This window comes from Sarcophilus harrisii, chromosome 4, assembly GCF_902635505.1.
Source record: "Sarcophilus harrisii chromosome 4, mSarHar1.11, whole genome shotgun sequence".
NCBI lineage: Eukaryota > Metazoa > Chordata > Mammalia > Dasyuromorphia > Dasyuridae > Sarcophilus > Sarcophilus harrisii.
In genome coordinates, this window is record NC_045429.1 from 69,553,989 (window position 1) to 69,575,047 (window position 21,059).

Sequence of the window (21,059 nt, forward strand, 5' to 3'; positions counted from 1 at the left end):
TCAATCTCCACTATTCTCTAGACACCCTCCAGCTTATTAATATTCTTAAACTATGGTACCCAGAACTGAAGATAGTACTTCAGATGAGATCTGACGTAAAGGCAAAGTATTTCTGAAAACTGTGACTTATCATAAAGGTCCAGCATGGCTCCATGAAGTAGAAAGTATGTCAAACTAGCTTTATTCTTTTTCTGTCAATGTCACTAAACTCTTAGATCAGAGGAACTAACAAGCTCTTATAATGTGCCAAGCTTTATAGACATAAAGAGCAAAAGTAAATAGTTCAGAGAAATTACACATTCATGGATTAATGCAAATAAATATGAAGTGATCAAGAGATGGTTCTAACCACTGGTGGAATCAGGAAAGGAAGAGGGATGGCATTTGAGTTAAGACTGGAAGGGAGCTAGGGCTAATAGGACATGAGGAGGGAGAACATTCTAGGGAGAAAGTACACAGAGAGAAAGGAGAAGTGATAGGGTAAGAGCAACTGGGAGCTAGGCTTGTTTGGCTGACGCATTAAATTAAGGGACCTTATGGCCTATTCTCTAGTATTGAATTTTCCACAATTAGTTGGATTGGTCCTTAGAAAACACTACGATTTGCATTATAATAATAACAATACTAGACCTGCATTATAATAACAGGTAGCATTACGAATTCACAAACTTCCAAGGGAGAAAACAGCTCCTGCCAATTCTGATTGTCACTTTCTTGAAGAAATTTATAAGAGATTAAGTGACTTGACCAAGTCACAGAGCTAGCAAGTTCCAGATGTGGGACTTGAATCTGGACCTTCCCACCATCCCCCCACAGTTGAATATGATCCTTTCTCCCTCAAATTTTCCTGAAGGGCTTTTTCTGGATCTCTCTAGGAGGTCTCATAACTTGTACCCATCTTCCTGACAAGATCAAAAACTCCTGGAGGGTGAGGGCTGCTTTGTTTCATATTTGCATTTTTAATTCCTAGTTCATTGACTTTCCTCTATGTCAAGCAGGAATGCTGATTCACTGCTGTGAGCATAATTCCTGGAGTGAAGCTGTCTGCTGTAAGGACACTAGGAGGGCTTCCACCAACTCTTCATAGGCAGGTGAGAGCCAAAAATAAGTTTGTGCTTCCTAGAAAATTGTCTTCCAAGGCATCCTGTTCTTGGAGATATCAATAATCCTACGACTAAATACCTATAAATATTGCTATGATTTAAATTTCTCTAATGATAAACAGCAGCATATTTTAAGTTGACTTTCATAGACTTCTGGATTCTATGCTCCCAGCATAGGGATTGCTAACCTTGAGAGTAATAATCCAAGACAACTAAAAATACTATCCATATTATATATATATACATACATATATATATACATATAAAAGAACCAATGGTACCTGAATACAAAATTACTTTATTTTTCTTAAAGTTTTTTTTTGGGGGGGGTCTGTTTTCTTTCACAGCATGAGTATTATGAAAATGTTTTGCATGACTACACAGATATAACTTGTAACAAATTGTTTGCCTTCTCAGTGAAGGGGTATAAGGAGGGAGGGAGAGAATTTGATACTCAAAGTTTTAAAAACAAATGTTAAACATTATTTTTACATGTTACTGAGGAAAATAAAATGCTAAGTAAAATTTTCCATAATAATGCTAAGATTTTAATTTCTAAATTCTAATATTTATGTATGCCAATGATTTTTATATGTAAACTTTTCCTTATAAGGAAAAGTTTGAAAGCCACTGAATTACCCTGTCTTCATATCCCTAGTAATGAGGTAAAACATAGTTTTAAGGTCATTCCTTATCACATATATTATGCATGAATACAAAAGATAAATAATTGCTGCATTATTGAATTCAGCTAATTCCTGATGCCATGCATTGAGATCAGTTTTTCTAATGGGAGGAGGGGCAGTCAATATCTGAAATATCTTTGGCTCTAGGAACTCCCAGCAATTCTTCCTTAATATATTCTTGGACAGTTGCCAGGGGCACTCAAGAGTTAAGCAATTTTCCTATGAGTACACAGATATAAACTTATAGAAATCACCATATAATTTAATCTTTCCCAAGAACAGAGAGAACAAATCTAAATTAAAAGAAAACAAGACCTAATATCATGCCTCCTCAGTCACAGTTTAGCTCTGTGAATGCAGAGAAGATGAAGATTGTTGAAAGCCTCTTCTTCCTTGTGTTGCCTGTTCCAAAGCCTTGCGTGGAATTTCCCTGGGACTTGCCATTATTGTAAGAATGCTGATATTTTATCTCACCATGATGAGATCAGGTTACTCTTTCCAGTAACCTGGACATGGGCTGCAATACGTCAAAGTTCATGTGCTTCTTCTTCCCCAGGGGGAAGAAGTTAAGAGACAGTATCATCTACATGACTTGAGGAGCTGTACAGTAATGACCTGAGCCGCCTCCTGTTTCAGCTCTTGCCCCATGGGAGAATTTGGTAAACTTTTAATGATGTACTCACAAATCAGATGAAAAGAATCTGATACAAGATTTAAAAAATGCCTAGTTCTACCTACTTTAATGTTAATAATATGAAATGAATATAATGCCAATATGCCACAATTATCATATCAAAACAATTATAATAATAACTTAATGTTATTAACATAAAACCGTCTATGAGGATATTTTTCTTGGTTGTTATTTTGTGAATCAATCATATAAAAATTTATACATTAAGCTTATGTTTAAGCTCCAGTTTAAAGGCTACTTACCTTGGATTGGACTCCTTCAGAACCACCTTCAGAACCTCAAAACTGTCCTTTGTTTTCATCTATTTAATAGCTAGGATGGTCCCTTATTGAAGGGAGGAGTTCCAAAGGGACCTTTAATATTTCAGTCTTAATAATGATATTATAATGATTCAGATCCTTAAATAAACCTAATTACTAATAGGAACAGTAAGACATAGTAGATAAAGAGATGAACCTCAGGTCAGGAAGCTCTGGATTCAGATTTTACCTCCAACACATCCTGCTTCTGTGCCTCTGGGTAAGTCCCTTTATCTCTCAGGGCCCCCCTGAAGCTTTCTAAGGTTATATAGATTCATCTGCATTGGTAGAGGAAACTCTAGGGTTGCAAGGGAAGGAGAGAAGTAAGAAAAGAGTTAAAGAAATATTCTTCCCTCATGTTAGGGCTTTGAAGTGAATTGAAAGTGAAAGTGAAATTTGGGGACTCTTTTATCACCCTGCTGTATTGAGAAACTCACATGGAACAGAGGATGGTCCACCTCTTGCAGAAGCAGCATGGTTGTGGAAAGGGCAGTGGACTTGGGAGTCAGTTTGCATACTAAGTACCTATGTGATCTTGGGCAAGACACACCATTTCTCTGAGCCTTAGTTCCTTCATCTGGAAAATAAAGATGAAAAATACTTCTTACCGATTTCCCAGGCTTGGGGTAAAGGAAGAATTTTGTAGCGCTTATGTTGTCCTAAAATGGGTCCATTCAGGACCTAGTCTTTGGGGGTACCATTAGGTTTTTAGACCTAAGAGGCTCTTTTTTACTATATAATGATGGAATGGTGAGCATACACAGCATGCTTGGCTGCTATAATCCTTATGTAGAGAAGAGGCTACAGAGAGAGTTTTTAGAAAGGCACAAATACCTGTAATAAAAAGATCCTGTCCCCAATTTGGACAATGCTGACACTCAGGTATGACTGTGTGATAAAGAGAGACTGGTGATGGGCTATAGAGCTGGAACTATGTTTTTTTTCTGACAGTTCTAAAAGGCCAAATGGGACCTGGATCTTTCTTTTTTTTATTATTATTATTAAAGCTTTTTATTTTCAAAACATGGACAGATAATTTTTCAACATTGACCTTTGCATAGCCTTGTGTTCCAAATTTTCCCCTCTTTCCCCCCACCTCTCCTCCTAGATGGCAAGCAATCCAATATGTTATACATGTTAAAATATATGTTAAATCCAATATTTATATAAATATTTATACAATTATCTTGCTGCATAAGAAAAATCAGATCAAAAAGGAAAGACAATGAGCAAGAAAACAAAATGCAAGTGAACAACAACAAAAAGAGTGAGAATGTTATGTTGTGATCCACATTCAGTTCCCATAGTCCTCTCTCTGGGTGTAGACTCTGTTCATCACAAGATCATTGGAACTAACCTGAATCATCTCATTGTTGGAAAGAGCCTCATCCATTAGAATTGATCATTGTATAATATTGCTGCTGCTGTGTACAATGATCTCCTGGTTCTGCTCATTTCACTCAGCATCAGTTCATGTAAGTCTCTCCAGGCTTCTCTAAAATCATCCTGCTGATCATTTCTTATAGAACAATAATAATTCCATAATATCCATATACCAGAATTTATTCAGCCATTCTCTAACTGATGAGCATCCACTCAGTTTACCTGGATCTTTCCTATCTAGCTTCAATAGCCTGCTGAAAAGGAGAATGATGTAAATGTTCCCAAATGGAAAAATGGGTCTTATCCCTTCTCTATCTCCCCACCCCCTCAAAGGGCTGTCCCAAATGACACAGGAGCATCTTTTGTTTCTTCAACAGTTTCTAAGTAAAAAAGTATTGGAGACAGCTTTGTGCAAGAGCTTTTGAAAAGTCTTTAAGGACTCTTAAAAGTGGGCTGCCTTTTTCAATTAGTCATTCCAAGTTCATGTTTTCTATGCCAGTAATAACTTTTCTTTTCTCTGATAATTATTAATCAATCCTCTCCAAGTCTGTTCAGATTAAACTGAAGGATTATTATAAGGTAAATATCTTAACATTTGTCTAGAGAATTCCCTCAATGGGCGGATGATACTGCTGCAGTGGGGACTGGAAGCAATTGAAGGAAATCTAGGGATGAAGTAGGTGTTCAGTAGCTAAAGAAAAGGGAAGGCTTCCAAACTTAGTGCTGACACATCTGAAGCCCCAGATGCTTATTCAGCGCCCCATTCACCAATAACCATTCTTTTGGCAGGACTGCGGGTCTGCCTTTTCTGTTGAAAGTGCCAGTAGGTATGCCTTTGAGACTCAGCTAGGAGCCTAAGCTTTTCCTGGACATTACCCTGTCTTTCCAGCATTCTTCAGAATGGGGGCTCTCAAAGTTGGTCAAGTACCTCTTTTGAAGTACTTCTCTCTCCCATCCATATGGTGGCATGTATGAGACTTGCTCCCAGCAGGATAGCTTGCACTCTGTGTGCCCAGAGAATGAGCTTGTTTTTTGAGGCTTTCCTGGAGTCTGGGAAGTCCTAAGAGGAATTTGGACCTGGTCCTGAACTAGTTAAGCCATCATCAAATTACCCTAGAATGAGAAGTGTCCAGTCTTTTTGTCCCCCACTGAAGCAATTGGGATTAAGTGACTTGACCAGGGTCACACAACCAGGAAGTATTAAATGTCTGAGGTAAAATTTGAACTCAGGTCCTCCTGACTTCAGGGCTGTGCTCTATCCACTGCACTATATAGCTACCCCAGCCAGTCTTTTCTTGAATACTTGGGATACTGATTGTCTACATTAACCCACCAGTGGAGGGAATAAAATGAGGCAAAATTAGCAGTTGCCATGAAGGGATAGAATGAGAAAGGAGGGGAATATAAACTGGAGTTGTGAAAAAACCTAGAACTTTTAAAATAAGGATCTTAAATTCACTATATCGAACTGCTTGATCCTCCCCTTCAGCCCATCTCCCAAAGTCTACCATCAAGCTCTTTTTCCTGTTGCTCAGATGAATCAGATGAATAAGTCTATGGAAGCATATTAAGCCTTTCCCCTTTTGGAAATAATAAATCATGTTTTTCCTTAATATTTGTCTAAAAATCTTTGTTTTCATTTAAATGAGAATCTTATCAATTTTCCCTTGAATAAAAGATTTAATGTCAAGTAAACAGTGTCTGAGTTCCTTCCTGTGACTCATCATGACCCCCTTTGGGGTTTTCTTGGCAAGATATTGAAGTAGTTTGCCATTTTATTCTTCAGCCTATTTTACAGATGAGGAAATTGAGGGCAACAGGGTTAAGTAACTTGCCCAGATTTAAGAATCTAAGGTCAGATTTGAATTCAGGAACAGAAGTCTTCCTGAGCCCCAGCCTATCCACTGAGCTGCCTCACCACCCTTAAAGTTCCCTAGCTTCCTTCTTATCGTATACTTAATTAGTTGCTAAAGGGAGTCACCTGTATAGCCTGAAAGTGATTATGTAATGATCAGGCTAAGAGTATTACTAAGATATTAAAGCTTCCTTCCCTTTGGGTAATGCAAATAAGAGAAACCCCTCTTGAATTCACTGTTGACCTTTTATACTTAGGGATTAGAAGTTAATGGGAGCCAGTAATTGAAAGGGTCATTTTGGGAGACAAGTTCATGAAGTCACATATGTATAGGATGCTAAAGTGCTGGGATTTAAGTACCAGCGTCCTAGATCTAGAGCTGGAAGAAACCTCAAAGGCCATTTCATTCAATCCCTTTATTTCACAGACATGGAATGATATCAGATCGTTGAGTACTTGTAAAGAAGAGACTGCTTTTTATTTTTATTTTTGTAGGACAGTTGGTAGAGTGTTAAATAAAATTCATTTGCTTGACTAGGATTACTTTTGCCTTCAAGAAAAGGGGAAAAATTTCTTTTTATTTTGAACGGACATGTACTTCTGCCCCTAGCATTAAAAACTCAAGCTGTAGTTCTTTTCCTTCCTCTTATTTCCTGAAGAAACTGCAACTGAGTCAACAGCATGATTTGACATCTAAAGCAAACCAAAACATGCTACACTGGACAACATGTTGTCCATTAAGAGAAGGATATCTTATAAGGAGAAGAAATCCCCCCTATCCCCTGTATTGAACAGATCACTTCTGGAGGCTCTGGGCATTAATCTTGATAATTTGGAACGTGCAGAGGAAAGCAATCTGAATGGTGAAGGGTATTGATTTTGTATCATAGAAGGATTGGTTGAAGGAACTAAGGCTGTTTATCCTGGAGAAGACAAGACTGGGAAGGGTGAGTGTGAATAGAGATATGAAAGCAGTCTTTAAATGTTAGAAGGACTTTCACCTGGAATAAAAATGCACTTAAATTCAGATTGTAGACCCAAAAACAATGGATAGAAGTTTTTAAATAGCAAATTGATGTTTGGTATCCTGAAAAACTTCTACAATTAGAGCTGTGATTGTGTTTTACTTTAATTCCTATCTAATCTAAATGGATCTTTCTACCTTACTAATTGGTCAAGTGGTCAGTGGATGGCGTTTTGGGCCTAGAGTCTGGAAGACTCATCTTCCTGAATTCACATCCAGCCTCAGATACTTAACTAGCTGAGTGACTGGTTGTAAGTCACTTAACCCTGTTTGCTTCAGTTTGCTCTTCTGTAAAACAAGCTGGAGAAGGAAATGGCAAACCACTCCAATACCTCTGCCAAGAAAATCTCTGCCAAAGGAGATCATGAAGAGTTAAACACGACTGAAAAGACTGAACAATAACAAAGAAAAAAGGGAAAATTGGGCAAGCAGTGGGTAGACCTTGGAATCATTTCCTGCTGAGACTCTCTTGTTTTTCAGAACATTGGGTGATTTGCATGAACTTTTCTCATTGGATCCTGTTGTGATGGGAAAAGAGAATGAGGATCTTAACTCATAGGCACAATTTAAAAATACACCTTTAAGGTTCTGAGGATGATGAAAGAGAGTTAGAAATTAGAAAAAATCTCCTGGGATATAAGAGAAGTGAAACCAAAATCACATTCAGTTTGGCTTGCAAATTTAGGATTTTTCTTCACTTCTTATAATTCTAGGTTTCATTTTTTATTTTTATAATCTGCCAAGCAACTGATGCCATTTGATACTCCCCTTCCTCCCCACAGGAAGAGGTTTCAGTTCCTCATTCCCCAAGGCTGGTGGAGGAGTGTCAGATCTCAAGAAGTGCCAGAATAGGACGGAGGGTCTGGAGAGAGAACGTGTTAATTAGCCCTCAGATGATCTTCCTTCTTCATCTCCTCATGACAGTAGCCATCCAAGAAGGCCATGCCAGTGAGTACCCCAAGTCAGGCTCTACCTCCTACTTCCCCTCTAGCTCTGGAATGGCCAGTCCAGGAACTACAAGTTTTCTTCTCAAAACATGTGATGAAATTGTGGGCTGGCAAGCCAGTGCCAAGCAAGGGTATTTTTGGTTTACCCAGTGTTTGAGGGAGGAATAGAACAGTTTTTCCGTTCTTTTGGGGGAGGATTTAAATTTCCTTTTGCTTCCGAGTGGGTGAAAACTTCTCCAGAATGCCTTTCATAGCCCCCTTTTCTTTCCCTTCCCCACTTTGCTGCTCCTTCCCCCCTTCTTTCTGCCTTTCTTTCCTGCCCTTCTGATGTGGATGTGTGCCTGACATTTGGGGTTGGGGGATGGGGAATCATCCCATTTCGTTATTTCCCTCTCAAGCTGGAGTTAGACCAAAGGACCCAGGGAGAGACTAGAAGATACAAAAAGAGGTCAGGAGCATTGTGAGAGGCAGCAGAGAGCATTTTAAGTTGATGGAGAACTGATCTCAGTCAAAAAAAAACCCAGGTCCGGTCCTGCCTCTGACCCAGGTGACCATGGGAAACTCTTTTAACCATTTCAACACTCCAGGACACCAAGGTTCGGATGCATTGGGGTACTTGAATGGGTGGAGGAAATGTCCCAATTCCACACTAGAATTTCTTATGGAAATGGAAATCACAGGTCTGTCCCAAAAGGGAAGGAGAATTTTTTGGAGGCAGAAATCCGCTCTCCTTTTTCTTCTGGAAGAGATGAGGGAGATTACATTCTAGGAAACATAGAAATATCCATGATTTGATCAAAACATATGGAAGATAGAATGAGCTTGTCCTTAAAAAATGCTTTTCAAACTGGTGTTAAGGATCTCAGGGAAGAAGTAGAGAGGAAGTTCTCCAAGTTTGCTGTATTTTTTTTTTTTTTTAATTGCTTAAGTCTGTGATTTCTAAAGGAAAGTCTTCTGTAGGGAATTCCAAATTTGGAAACTGTCTCCATGAATATTGATCTCAATCTAATCTGTATGTGTAATCTTAGAGAGTTTGGTGAGAGTGCTAGGAAGCTGATTTCTCCATGATCACAGTCACATTGCTCATATGTGTCTGAAGCTGGATTTGGTCTGCACCAAATAGTTTACAGATGAAGAAACTGAGGCCAGAAGGAATGCATGTTTCCCTTAGGTTAATTGGCAGAGCCAGGCTCCTGAATTCATTTGTAGTCTTTTGAATTGCTTCTTTAAACTGCAAGATTCTGAACAGCATTTAGTGGTGAAGAAAGTTAACTTTCTGGCTGGGTGGACAGGGATAGCAAAAATTCTGGGTTCCTTCATCCCTTTGTATTTATTATCTTTCCTGTAACTTAAAGATACCAATGGGAAAATTAGCAGGAGAAGGCTAGGTCTTCCCCAGAAAAGGCAGCACTAAACTTGGAGTCAGGAGAGATCTGGCTTTGGATCTCCATTCCCATATTTACTAGCTGGGCAAATGGATATTTACTGATATTTAGAGAAGTTAAGTGATTTGCCCCATATTCAAATTCATATCAGGTTTATGTACAGTGAATACAGTTCTTGACTTAGAGTCAGGAAAGCGTTAGGCACTAGTTGTGTGATCCTGGACAAGTCATATCACCTCTGCTCTCAGTTTCCTCAACTGCAAAATGGGAATAATAATATTGCCAACTTCAAATAATATTTGTAAAAACATTTAGCACAGTACCTGACACATAGTAGGGTAACTAATAAATTCTTGTTCCCCGTCACCTTATTCTTAAAATAGAGATCAATAAAAGTTGTGCTACTTGGGTCCCAGAATCCTTATGAGGAAAGTGTTTTAACTATCTAAATGTGAGCGACTTCTACTTAGAGATGGGCAGGAGATAAAAAGATAGCACAAAGGAACAGCTGCCCAAAGTATCTTTCTACCAGCCTAACATGTCCCATTAGTGTCATGAAAGGGTTAATTACCAAAAGGTGGCTCTTCAGAATGGAACTGGAGTCAGGAAAACTTATCTTACTGAGTTCAAATCTGGTCTCAGACACGGTCTAGCAATGTGATCCTGGCCAAATCACTTAATCCTGTTTGCCTCAGTTTCCTCATCTGTAAAATGAGCTGGAGAAGGAAATGGCAAACCATTTTAGTATCTGAGCCAAGAAAACCCCAAATTGGGATTATGAAGAGTCAGACGCGACTGAAATGATTGAACAATAACAGAAGAGAAATGTTGCTACAAGAATTTGACTTTGTTCCCTAAATAGAGCTCTCTAGTAGATTGGTCACCATTAATTTCTTGAATTATCTGCTTCTTACTTGGAGCCTAAGGGAAGGGATGGAGGGAATACTCATTTATATGATTCCTTCTCTGTTTCACCCTGAGGTAGGTGCTGTTACTATGCCCATTTTAGATTTGAAGGACTGAGGTGAAGTCTTGGGTGGCAACAAATCAGCATTTGTTGAGCATTTACTTTGTGCCAGGTATTGTGCTAGTCCAGATACAAAGAGAACAAAAAAAGAACCTATAATCCCTGTTCTCAAGGAGCTTAAAGACAACACATAAAATGAAGCTGGAAGAATGTGAAGGAATAGGAGGTACCCTGGAGGAGGAGGGGGGAAAGTTCTGAAAGGAGGGGAGGGTGAGTGCAAGTTGGAGGAGAAGGAAGGAGCGAGCAAGGATGGCCTGGACCCTTCGGGAGAGGAAGCCTGGCCAGGGGGAGGGAGCTTGGAAGGTGAGAAAGCTGTGGTGAAGGAGACATAGGAGCTCTGAAATTTCATCTGCTTTAGGGCAGTTCTAATGGGGAGTCTTGAAGATTTGGGTAGCAGGGATAATGGGAAGAGGAGGAGTCACCATGGGAACAAGCTTTGGTTGCCTGGCAGAACTCTCCAGGGCAAAGTGGCACCTGCCATTCCTCTTACCTACAGAATTCAATATGCAGAAAAGTGGGTCACACTTCTTACAGTTAACCTTGTTTCCTTATTTCAGGCTGCACAAAGCCATGCGCAGTGGGTGAATCTAGGACAGCAGCTTTCTCCCATGTGTTTTCAGAGTGTGGGTACGTGTTCACTGTCAGAGGGCATCCTAAGAAGCAGCCCAGTAGTGTGGTAGATAAAGCTTCTGGCCTAGGCAGGAAGACCTGAGTTCAAGTCCAGCCTGAGACACTGAATAGCTGTGTGAACTTGGGCAAGGGGTTGCCCTTAGGAGCTAATTCAATGAACGGAGTGCTAGGCCTGGAGTCAGGAAGATTCACCTATGTGAGTTCAAATCTGACCAAAAGAGTGAGTTTGCAGCCAGACTCCATGCTTCCTTCTCTGGATGGGGATAGCATTTTCCATCACAAGTCTTTTGGAATTGTCTTAGATCATTGTATTGTGGAGAAGACTAAGTCTGTCATAGTTGATCATAATACAGTGTTGTTATTACCACGTACACTGTTCTCCTGGTTCGGTCCAAGGAAGACCTGATTTCAAATCCAGTCTCAGATATTTATTAGCTGTGTGATATTGGGCAAGTCTGTTTGCCTCAGTTTCCTGAAGTGTAAAATGAGGATAATAATAGCACTACCTCCCAGAATTATTAAGAGGATCAAATATTTGTAAAGCATTTTTCATAATTCTTGACACAGAGTAGGCATAATATAATGCTAATTTTTATGATTATGATCATCCTCATAAAATCTCTCCTCCGAGAGAGAAATTAGACCCATAAGGATTCCAGTCTACTTCTGATAGATCTAGGAGTGAGAAAGAAGCAAAGTTTTTGCTTTAAATAAAAGAAACATGACTCTTGTACAGTTATCTACTATAGGATATTATAGATATATACATAGCATTGCTGTGTTGTGCCAACAGCATTGGAGTTGGGGTTCTTGATATTAAGGGTTGTTTCATATTTTACTTTTTTAAAAGTATCTTTTTATCTAATATAATGCCAAAGGTGCTTAATGAATAGCTGCTTGCTTAACTGATGGAGTTGTTATGAGATCTAGAGTTGATATCTCTTCAGCTGTAAAACAAGATGGTTAGGTTAGCTGGGCATTGAGGCTCCTTCTACATCTAGAGCTTTGATCCTTTTTAAAAAATTAATTTAAATTTAATTTTTCCTCAATTACATGTAGACAAAAAAATTTTAACATTTTTTAAAATTTTGAGTTCCAAATTCTCTTCCTCCCTCCTTTCTTTCCTCTTTGAAAAGGTAAGCAATTTGCTATATATGTGTGTAGTCATGCAAAACATTTCCATATTATCTTACGTTATAAAAGAAAATGCAGACCAAAAACCCCAAGAAAGTTTTTTTTTTTTAAAAGAATGCTTCAAGAGTAGACAGAGCATCAGTCCTGAAGTCAGGAGGACCTGAATTCAAATATAGTCTCAGACAACACTTCCTAACTGTGTGTCCCTAGGCAAGTCACTTAACCCCAATTGCCTCAGCACAAAACAAGAAGAAAAAAAGTATGCTTCAATATGCATTCAATCTGGAAATAGACAGCATTTTTCATCATAAGTCCTTTGGAACTTTCTTGGATAAAATATTGCTGAGAACATCCAAGTCATTCTCAGTTGATCATCTCATAATACTGTATTACTGAAATACACTGTTCTCCTGGTTCTTCTGCCCGTTTCACTTTGTATCAGTTCATGTAACTTTTGCCAGGTTTTTCTGAAAAATAAGATTAAATCAGATCCAACTTATCCTTTCTATTAGCACAATAGTATTCCATTACATTCATAAACCACCTGTTAAAAGCCATTTCCCAAATTATGGGCATCCCCTCAATTTCTAATTCTTAGCCACAAATAAAGAGCTACTACAAATATTTTTGTACTTACAGGTCTTTTCCTTTTTCTTTAATCTCTTTGAAGTAGAAAACTGTACTATTCTAGTTAGCTTTCTTGAGGGCTAGCTTTCTGGAGATCTCAGGACCAGCCTTGTTTTCAGCAGAATAATCACCACGAGAATAACCAGGGATAAAATCCAAAAGTCTTTATTGTCTCCTTCATAGTCTGTCTCCTCGACCTGGGGCTCGGCTAGCTTCTGGAGGCTCTTCAGATAGGCCTTGGTCTCAGTGGGGGAAGCAGGAGAGCCACCACAAGGCTGATGAAGATGGAATGTCTCTCTCAGTCTGAGAGCTTGAGCTCCAGCTTATATACTCTATTACAATTACATAATTATAGTATATTGAGTATAAACCAATCACTATATCACTAGGGAACCATTATTTGTCTCAAGATTAAATCAATCAGATTGAACTAGAGAACTCACATGCTAAACTAGATAATCATTGTCTTATCAATTCTACTGAATTAACACCTTGTTTAAATCTGTCATATTGAGCCTTAAGTATATTTCTCCAAAGTTCCTGCCCTTACAGAAAACTAGTAGTACTATTGCATCAAAGTATATACACAGCTTTATAGCTCTTTGGATATAGTTCCAAATTGTAGAGCTAAGATCCTTTGATAGCTTCTTCTATTTACTAGCTGAGTGACATCAAGCAAGTCATTTTGCCTTCTCTCTTTTTCCTCTTCCATAAAATGGGTTAATAAAAATTAGATTATCTTCCTCAAAGAGCTATTATGAGAATTAAATGCTGCAATATGTAAAAGTGCTTTATAAACTTAAGGCTCTCTTTAAGGCCATTAGTCATCTTCTCTACCACCCACAACTCCTGCCTAACACTGTTGTCTTTGTTCTAAAATGAGGACTGAGAAAAGGTCATTGGATTTAGATAACCTTTAAGAGATAGTAAAATATGTAATGTATTATAATCATTTTTCTTAAGAAAATAGGGTCAATATGAAACTTGCAAGTTTGGGGGGTCAGAGGAGAAACCAGTGACCTTCATTCAAAATAATTCTTCCCAAGGCCAGCAACAGTCTCCAAAATTCTCAGTTATATCTTTTGGAACTATGTAGAATGGCGGTTATCTTTACTAAATTAAAGCTTACTTTTATGGGAGGGATAACACCTTCACTGGGATTTGATTCATAGACATTAGCTCCTCCTGAAGAGTAGTAAGGATATACAAAGAAGGTAGAAAAGATAAAGATCATTATTGGAGTACCTGAATACTCAAAGGCATTGGACACATGGAAATAGGAGGTGACAATATCTATTGCAGGGGAAATAAACCTACTTCTCATTTTTGCCTAGGCTAGACTTGACTGTGTATAGTTATTTAGGGGAACATGATTTGCTTCATAGCATATCTAAATTGGTGTAATAATGAATTGTGTAATCATGGGATTCTTCTGTTTATCTGTGGTATGGGGGAGGACGAAACCTGGCATGTTGGAAAGGAATGCTAGCAGGCTTGGATGACTCTGAACAAGAATAAGATACTTGATAAATTTTCCTGTATTGGTCATTTTATAAATAAATCTTCCTCTCCTATTTTCAGAAATTTTAAAGTCCTGCTTATAGTCTGCTTGATTCAACAGATATATTATTGTACCTATACTATGCTAAGAATTGAGGGAAATTCAAATAAATTTGAGATACTGACCAAGACCTCCAGAAATTAGAGCTTATGAGGGAGGATAAGACAAGCTCATGAATAGCCATAGTTACAAAGTAGTGTATGATAATTACCATAAAATATGTATTTTAAAGGTATTACAGGAGTTCAAAATAAGGAATCCCGTTTGCTTATCTGGAAAGCCTTCTTGAAAGAAGAGACATTTGAGGAAGAATTTGATCGTTATTTTGAAATAAATTTACATTTGGTAGAATGTCTGAATAGAATATCTAAAGTACTCAGAATTCAAATTCAGCCTCATTCATTTAGTAGCTATGTGACCCTGAGCATTTCACTTGACCTCTCTCGGATTCAGGTTTCTCATGTATAATAATAATGATATCTACCTCCCAGGATTGGCAAGAGGATAAAATGAGATAACATTTGTAAAGCTCTTTGCGCACCTTCAATGCTGGCTATTAATGTTTAGGGCTAAAGGAGGAAAGGAAATGAGAAAAGATGATAGAGGCAGGAGGAAAAACAAAATGATAATATAATAAAAGCCAATGGAGGTATGAATTTCAAGAAAAAGTCCATGGTCAACATGATTAAATGCTGCAGAGAGATTGAGATGGATGTGTTCTGAGAAAAGGCTATTGAATTCTTTTTTCCAAGGGAGAGTTGGATGGGGGGAGGGGGGAAGAAAAGAGGTAATGTCTACAATTGGGAAATAACAGTGATTTTTTTAAGAGCATCAATAAAAACATTTTATTTCAAAAGAAAAAAAAGCTATTGGATTTAGTGATTAAGAAGAGATTACAGGTAATTTTCAAATAATCAGTTTTAATAGAGTAGTAGGAACAAAAGCCAATTTGCAAATATGATAGGTGGAAATGAAGTAGAGAGTGCAGTATTACTAAATTACTAAATCACCAGTATTATGGAAATGACTTAATTATTTTCTGATAGGGTTACTAGTATGGCAGTTTTATATAAATGACATAAACATATAAATGATATAGAATAGTATATGTAACCTACAGTTAAGGATCTCTGTTCTGAGTTCAAGTGGAGGGGGTTCAATCATGGGAGCTTCTCTCTCTTAGTAATGTTAATGGCTCGGCCTCCAACCAGAGATTCATCTCCTGGGAACGTCTAAATTTAGCTCATGTCTCTCTCTTTCTCTTTCTAAAGATGATGCTTCTATGCTGTCCTATAATCACTGGAATTTATAAAACATTTAACAAGAACAAGATTTTCATGGAAATACATTTTGATGACTATACATGTATAACCTATATCAAATTGCTTGTTTTCTCAGTGGAGGATTTTTAAAAAATGAATGGTAAAAATTGTTTTTATATGTAATTGGAGAAAAAAAAATACTAAAAAAAAAAAAAAAGAAAGAAAGAACATGTTTTCAAAGGCAGGAATAAAACTCACACAAAATAGAAATATTTTCCTAAGAGTAAGTCTCCTTCCCCCCTTGGATTTAGTACCCCTCCTCCCAAAATTCATAATCTGCAATTAATTTTATTGGAGAAAAAGCCTACTTCTTTTTGGAGTCCATTTGTTGCCTTCCCTTTATTGTTTGCTTCCCTCTGTGTTGGACACCCTAACTTACTCCCAGTCAGCAGTCTCTGAAATCTATTTTCTGAAGGTTGGCTCTCCTTTGTTTTATGGTCAGCTGATAGTATTGCTGCAACACCAGGCTAGTTCCTTTGGGACTTTGTATGGAAGTTATAGAGATAAAGATTTAGGTTCAGTTTTACTTTTGTGAACAATAAGAGCTCAATTGTAATGTGACAAGTGTCCAACCAGTGACTGGATGATTTCATCTATCAGAGATATTTCATATACATATAATAGTTGTGCATGTATAGTATATAGTGTATCTCTTTCTATACACATATGTGTATGCATAAATGTGTTTCACCAGATTGCCAAAAGGATCCCTGACACACATACAAAAGGCTAAGAACCCTTAATTTACACTACAAAGAAAAACTCTCAGTGGAAGTCAAAACTGCTTCAAGCTCTAAAATTTCTCCCAACTCTATGAATCTTACTCTTTTTAAGGACATTTGATAGTGAAGAGAATAGAGGAATCCTAGCTTGGGTAACAGTTCAGGAAAAGAATTTTGTTGTTGTTTTAGAATAAAGAGCAGAGTATATTTGTAGGGAAGGAGCCAATAGAGAGAAAAAGACTGAAGATAAAAGAGAAGGGAATGAATCCCAAAGTCCCAGAAGAGATAAGGGAATAGGATCAAATCTAGGTGGAAGGATTATCCTTGCCAAAGACAAATAGCTTGTTATTCTGAGGTTAGCATGCAAAAGATGAAGAAAGATGAAGAAAAAAGAGATTCTTAGGTAGAAAGGGGAGAAGGAAAATTCTTTATTGTAAGAGATGGCTCTCTGGGAGAAGAAAGAGAAAGGGGAAATTTAGATGAAAAAAACAACAAAAAATATCAACAAAACTTGTTTTAAAGAAAGAAGTTTATAGTATTATGAGATTTAGTGCCAGAAAGAACCTTAGAGATGATCTAATTCAACTACCTCATTTCATTTGATAGCTATCATGGCAGAGTGGAGAGCAGGATTAAAAATGAGAATTGGATCTCAGGTCAAGTCCTGGATCTTCCATTTACTAGCAGCAGGGCCATAGACAAACCATTTTTCAAGGATAGTTCAAAATTTGTGATCCTGTAACCTTAATTTCCTCATTTGTAATACGAGTTGGATTAGATGACCTTGAAATTAGAAAAGATTCAAAATGGCTCCTAATTAAATAAAATAAAGGCATCAGCCAGAGACAAATAATAAGATCCCAAAACAAGGAAAAGGACCCCACTAAAAATCACTTTGTGGTAGACAGAGTTTAGAGAATTATCAAGGCAGGAAGTTGTTTGTCCATCTTCAAAGAAGACCAGTGACATCATGGGGGGTGTCTTGATTCCTTTGTGAAATAGATTGAAGTAAGACTGAGTTGCATAAAGTTGTGAGTCTCATTCTTTCTTCATGAGTCAACTACAACCAATGGCAAGACAAAAGTCAAGATGACTGCATGACCTTGGTGTCTTTAATGTCTGATCAAGTTCTAAGCACTCCACAGCTGCCTTTGGGGCAAATTGTGCTCCTCTGCCCATTCTGCCAAGGGAAGTCTTCACTGGCTTGGAGTAGACATTCCCCTAGTGGCATAAAGGCCAGGGAATAAGAGACCCTCCTGTGGTGCTAAGTACATCATTGAAATAGCTGGCTATGGGATGGAGCCAGAGAAAAAGGAGAGTTTGGGAGAATAAGATAATAACTACTCATATAGAGTCACTATAAAAATGCCTTGTAAGTAATGACTCACATTTATACAGAGAATCTCAAAAATCTTGGTTCAATTTTAAGTATCAATAATCTTGTATAGTAATTTCATATATATGAGTCTTTACTTAAAAGGACCTTGTATAAAAAAATTATAAACTGACAGGGTGTCTATCAATTGGGAAATGGCTGAACAAGTTATGACATATATATGTGATGGAATGCTGTTGTGCTATAAGAATGGTGATGAGTATGGTTTTAGTAAAACCTGGGAAGACATGTAAGAACACATAAAAAGTAAGATGAGGAGAATGAGAAGAATAATTTATACAATAGCAGTCATAGTGAAAAGAGGATCATCTTTGAATAACTTAAGAACTTTGATCAACACTATGGATCCAATCCAAAGGATTCATGATGAAATATGATATTGCTCTCCAGATAGGAAGCCAAGCAACTGAAAGTGTTGATTGAATCATGTTTTTGGAGGATGTGGCTAATGCATGAATTGGTTTTGCTTGACTACCGTATTTGTAATAGGTTTTATTTTTCTTACTCTCTCAATGGGTAGAAAAGAGGGAGGTGATTGGGTTGGGAGAGCTTTAGAATTGAAAATAAAATAAAACTGAATTTTGAAAAATCCCAAAGTACAAGTCTGTGAGCTGATAACAAAAAGTATGATATTCATTTTCCGTGTGCGGATATGTCTTCAGAAGGGTAAAATGACTTTTTCCAGAGTCATGGGAGTAGAAATGCAGGATTCAAACCTAGAGCCTCCAATTCCAGGACTTGCCCCTCTTCTAAATCTGTCTTTACACTTTACCACAAGACCTCCTTTGGAGGAAGAGAGTCATTCTTTGGAGCTCTATCCTGAAGTTGGCTTGTCCTGATAGGGGGAGTGGGTGAGTGGATAAGTGATGAAAATTCCATATCTAGAAAGCCCCAGACCAGCCTTGAAACCCTAACCCTCCCTCTATCCATCAGGGTATTCTCCTATCCAGCCATTTTGCCATCTGTCCTGATACAATAACATGCTTCTCATCACCCCCAACCTTTCCATCTTTTCTTCTAGCTCTGGGACAGTAAATGAATCAATACTCTCTAGAAAGGGGAGAACAATCAACTGTTTACTAATAATCTTGATGATTATTATTAGTGTCAACCAGATTGATGGTCCCCTAACTTATGGATGGCCATGCTGTTTTATCCAGAAGATTAACCCTCCATCTTCAATATCTCCTCTGTAATGTCTGGGCTAGCTTTCGATGGGCTTTGGTCTCAGCAGGATAGTCACCACGAGGATGGTCAGGAATAGAGTCTAAAGTCTTTATTGTCTCTTTCACAGTCTGTTCACTCTGAGTATGTTCCCAGTTCTCTCAGCCCTTAAATACTCTATTACAATTAAGTAATTACAGCATACTAAATATGTATGAACTAGAGAACAATTATATTACCATACTAAGTACTATATGTAAATATATGTATAATATATGTAAACTAGAGAACCATTATTTCATCAATTCCACTGAGTATAACACCTTGTTGTAAGTATCCTTGTTTCAAGTATACTTCTCCAGAGTTCTGGCCCTCTATACTCCTCAACTATTGCTCTTTTTCTTGTTGCCAACAAATACCCACATGTTTCTCTCACTCTTTGAAAAAAAACTCTTGTGAGATCCTATTATTCCCAGTAGCTATCATTCTATATCTTCCCTTTTTCAGACAAATACAATGAAAACTTTTTTACTCTCAATATCTCCATCTCCTCTCCTTTCAGTCTCCTTTAAACCGTCTGCAATATAGCTCCAACTTTATCATTCAAAAACTAAAACTGCTCTCTGAACAAACAAGCGTTGTCTATAAGTAATATCAACAATGGACCAAACTTAACCGTTTCACAGCTGAAAGATATAGAAAATTTAAGATCCCATTTGTATTTATCATTTGTTGATTAAGACATTTAATTTGGAAGAACAAAATGCCATCTCACAGATTATTTTATATGATGTCTCCTAGCTATACTTTGAGATACTCCAAGATTCTTTGGAACATTTATCAACATTGTTCAATGACCCTCAGGGAAATGCACATTCACCAAAGGCACATTCATCATTGTGATGGAGAAGATCTAGCTTGGACCCCTGGTAGAAGATGGGATTCCTTATGGACAGGGAGGTTCTCTAGCTTGCTCCTGTTTAATTGCATCAATCCCTAGAATTTTGAATTCCCAGAATCAATTTAGAACTTCTAGAAGAGACCTATCCTTTGGTTGATTATTCAAAGGAGCTTCCATCCACACTGACAAGATCAGCTGGATAAAGATTCTCTTGCCCAAATTTCAGCAAGTGTCTTGGACATCAAAAAAGCTTGTTCAATAAATACTCTCTATATTTGGGATAAATTGTATTCAAGATAATAAATATGGGACAATGATTTGGGTTCAGTATTGAAGAGGGGGAGAAAAGTGCTTTTGGGAAACTGCAACACTGCTTTTATTGACTCAAAGCATTCCATGAATGCAAAGGTCCTTCTTTGTCAGTATTAACATTTTTATTGGTCTTTCTATATGGCAAAGAAACAGTGTAGCCTAGTAGATAATAATAATAGCTAGCATTTATGTAATGCTTAAAAGGTTTTCAAAGCAATTTCCTTTTGCTATTTTATTTCATCCTTATAACAATCCTGTGAGATAGGTGCTATTATCCCATTTTACAAATGAGGAAACATTAATAAAAATTGTGCTTAATAAATGTAGACTCTTGGACTGAGAGGTAAATTGATAGTGATTTGCCTGGGGTCACAAAACTAGTGAGTATCTGAAGTAGGATTTGAACTCAAGTATTCTTGACTCCAAGTCTAGCATTGTATTTGTTGACCTGGAAGCAAGGAGGATCTTTATTCAAGTCTCATCTCTGACATATACAAGCTTTGTGACGTTAGGCAAGCCACTGTGTCTTTCAATACTATAAGCAGGTCTTTAAAACTAAACATTTCTGGGAAGGAACCAACCTGTATGGGTAGAAGGAGTTGAGTTGTCTCAACCAATGAAGCCACAGATCTAGTCTTTCTCCTTATGTTAAACAGTAGGGAATACCATTATCTCCAGTGTGCTAAAGTACAGTTATCCTATAGAGGCCAATAGAGAGGGCCATGGTAATTGTGGATGGGTTGTCACCCAGAACCAGTGAGGTACCCGACAAGAGTGAAAGAATTAATAAGAGAAGATGGATAAGAGAAAGAAGATAACAGGTGGCCAGGATAAGTGCTCCACTGATACCTGGGGATGGTAAGAGAGAAAGGGAGAAAGGTTCCCTG

General features: G+C 37.7%; 1 protein-coding gene across 2 annotated transcripts in view; it reads left to right on the top strand.

Moving 5' to 3' along the window:
• Positions 1-2,348: 2,348 nt before the first annotated feature.
• LOC100917175 (major histocompatibility complex class I-related gene protein) overlaps positions 2,349-21,059 on the top strand; it is a 47,681-nt gene continuing 28,970 nt past the window's right edge. The window contains exons 1-2 of one of the 2 annotated variants that reach the window (XM_031964181.1): positions 2,349-2,448; positions 7,827-7,992. In XM_031964181.1, the coding sequence (XP_031820041.1) occupies positions 7,938-7,992 (55 nt within the window). In that variant the 5' untranslated portion in view covers positions 2,349-2,448; positions 7,827-7,937. Of the gene's footprint in view, positions 2,449-7,826; positions 7,993-21,059 lie in introns of those variants that run through there. The other variant, NM_001308992.1, reaches the window with a different exon arrangement.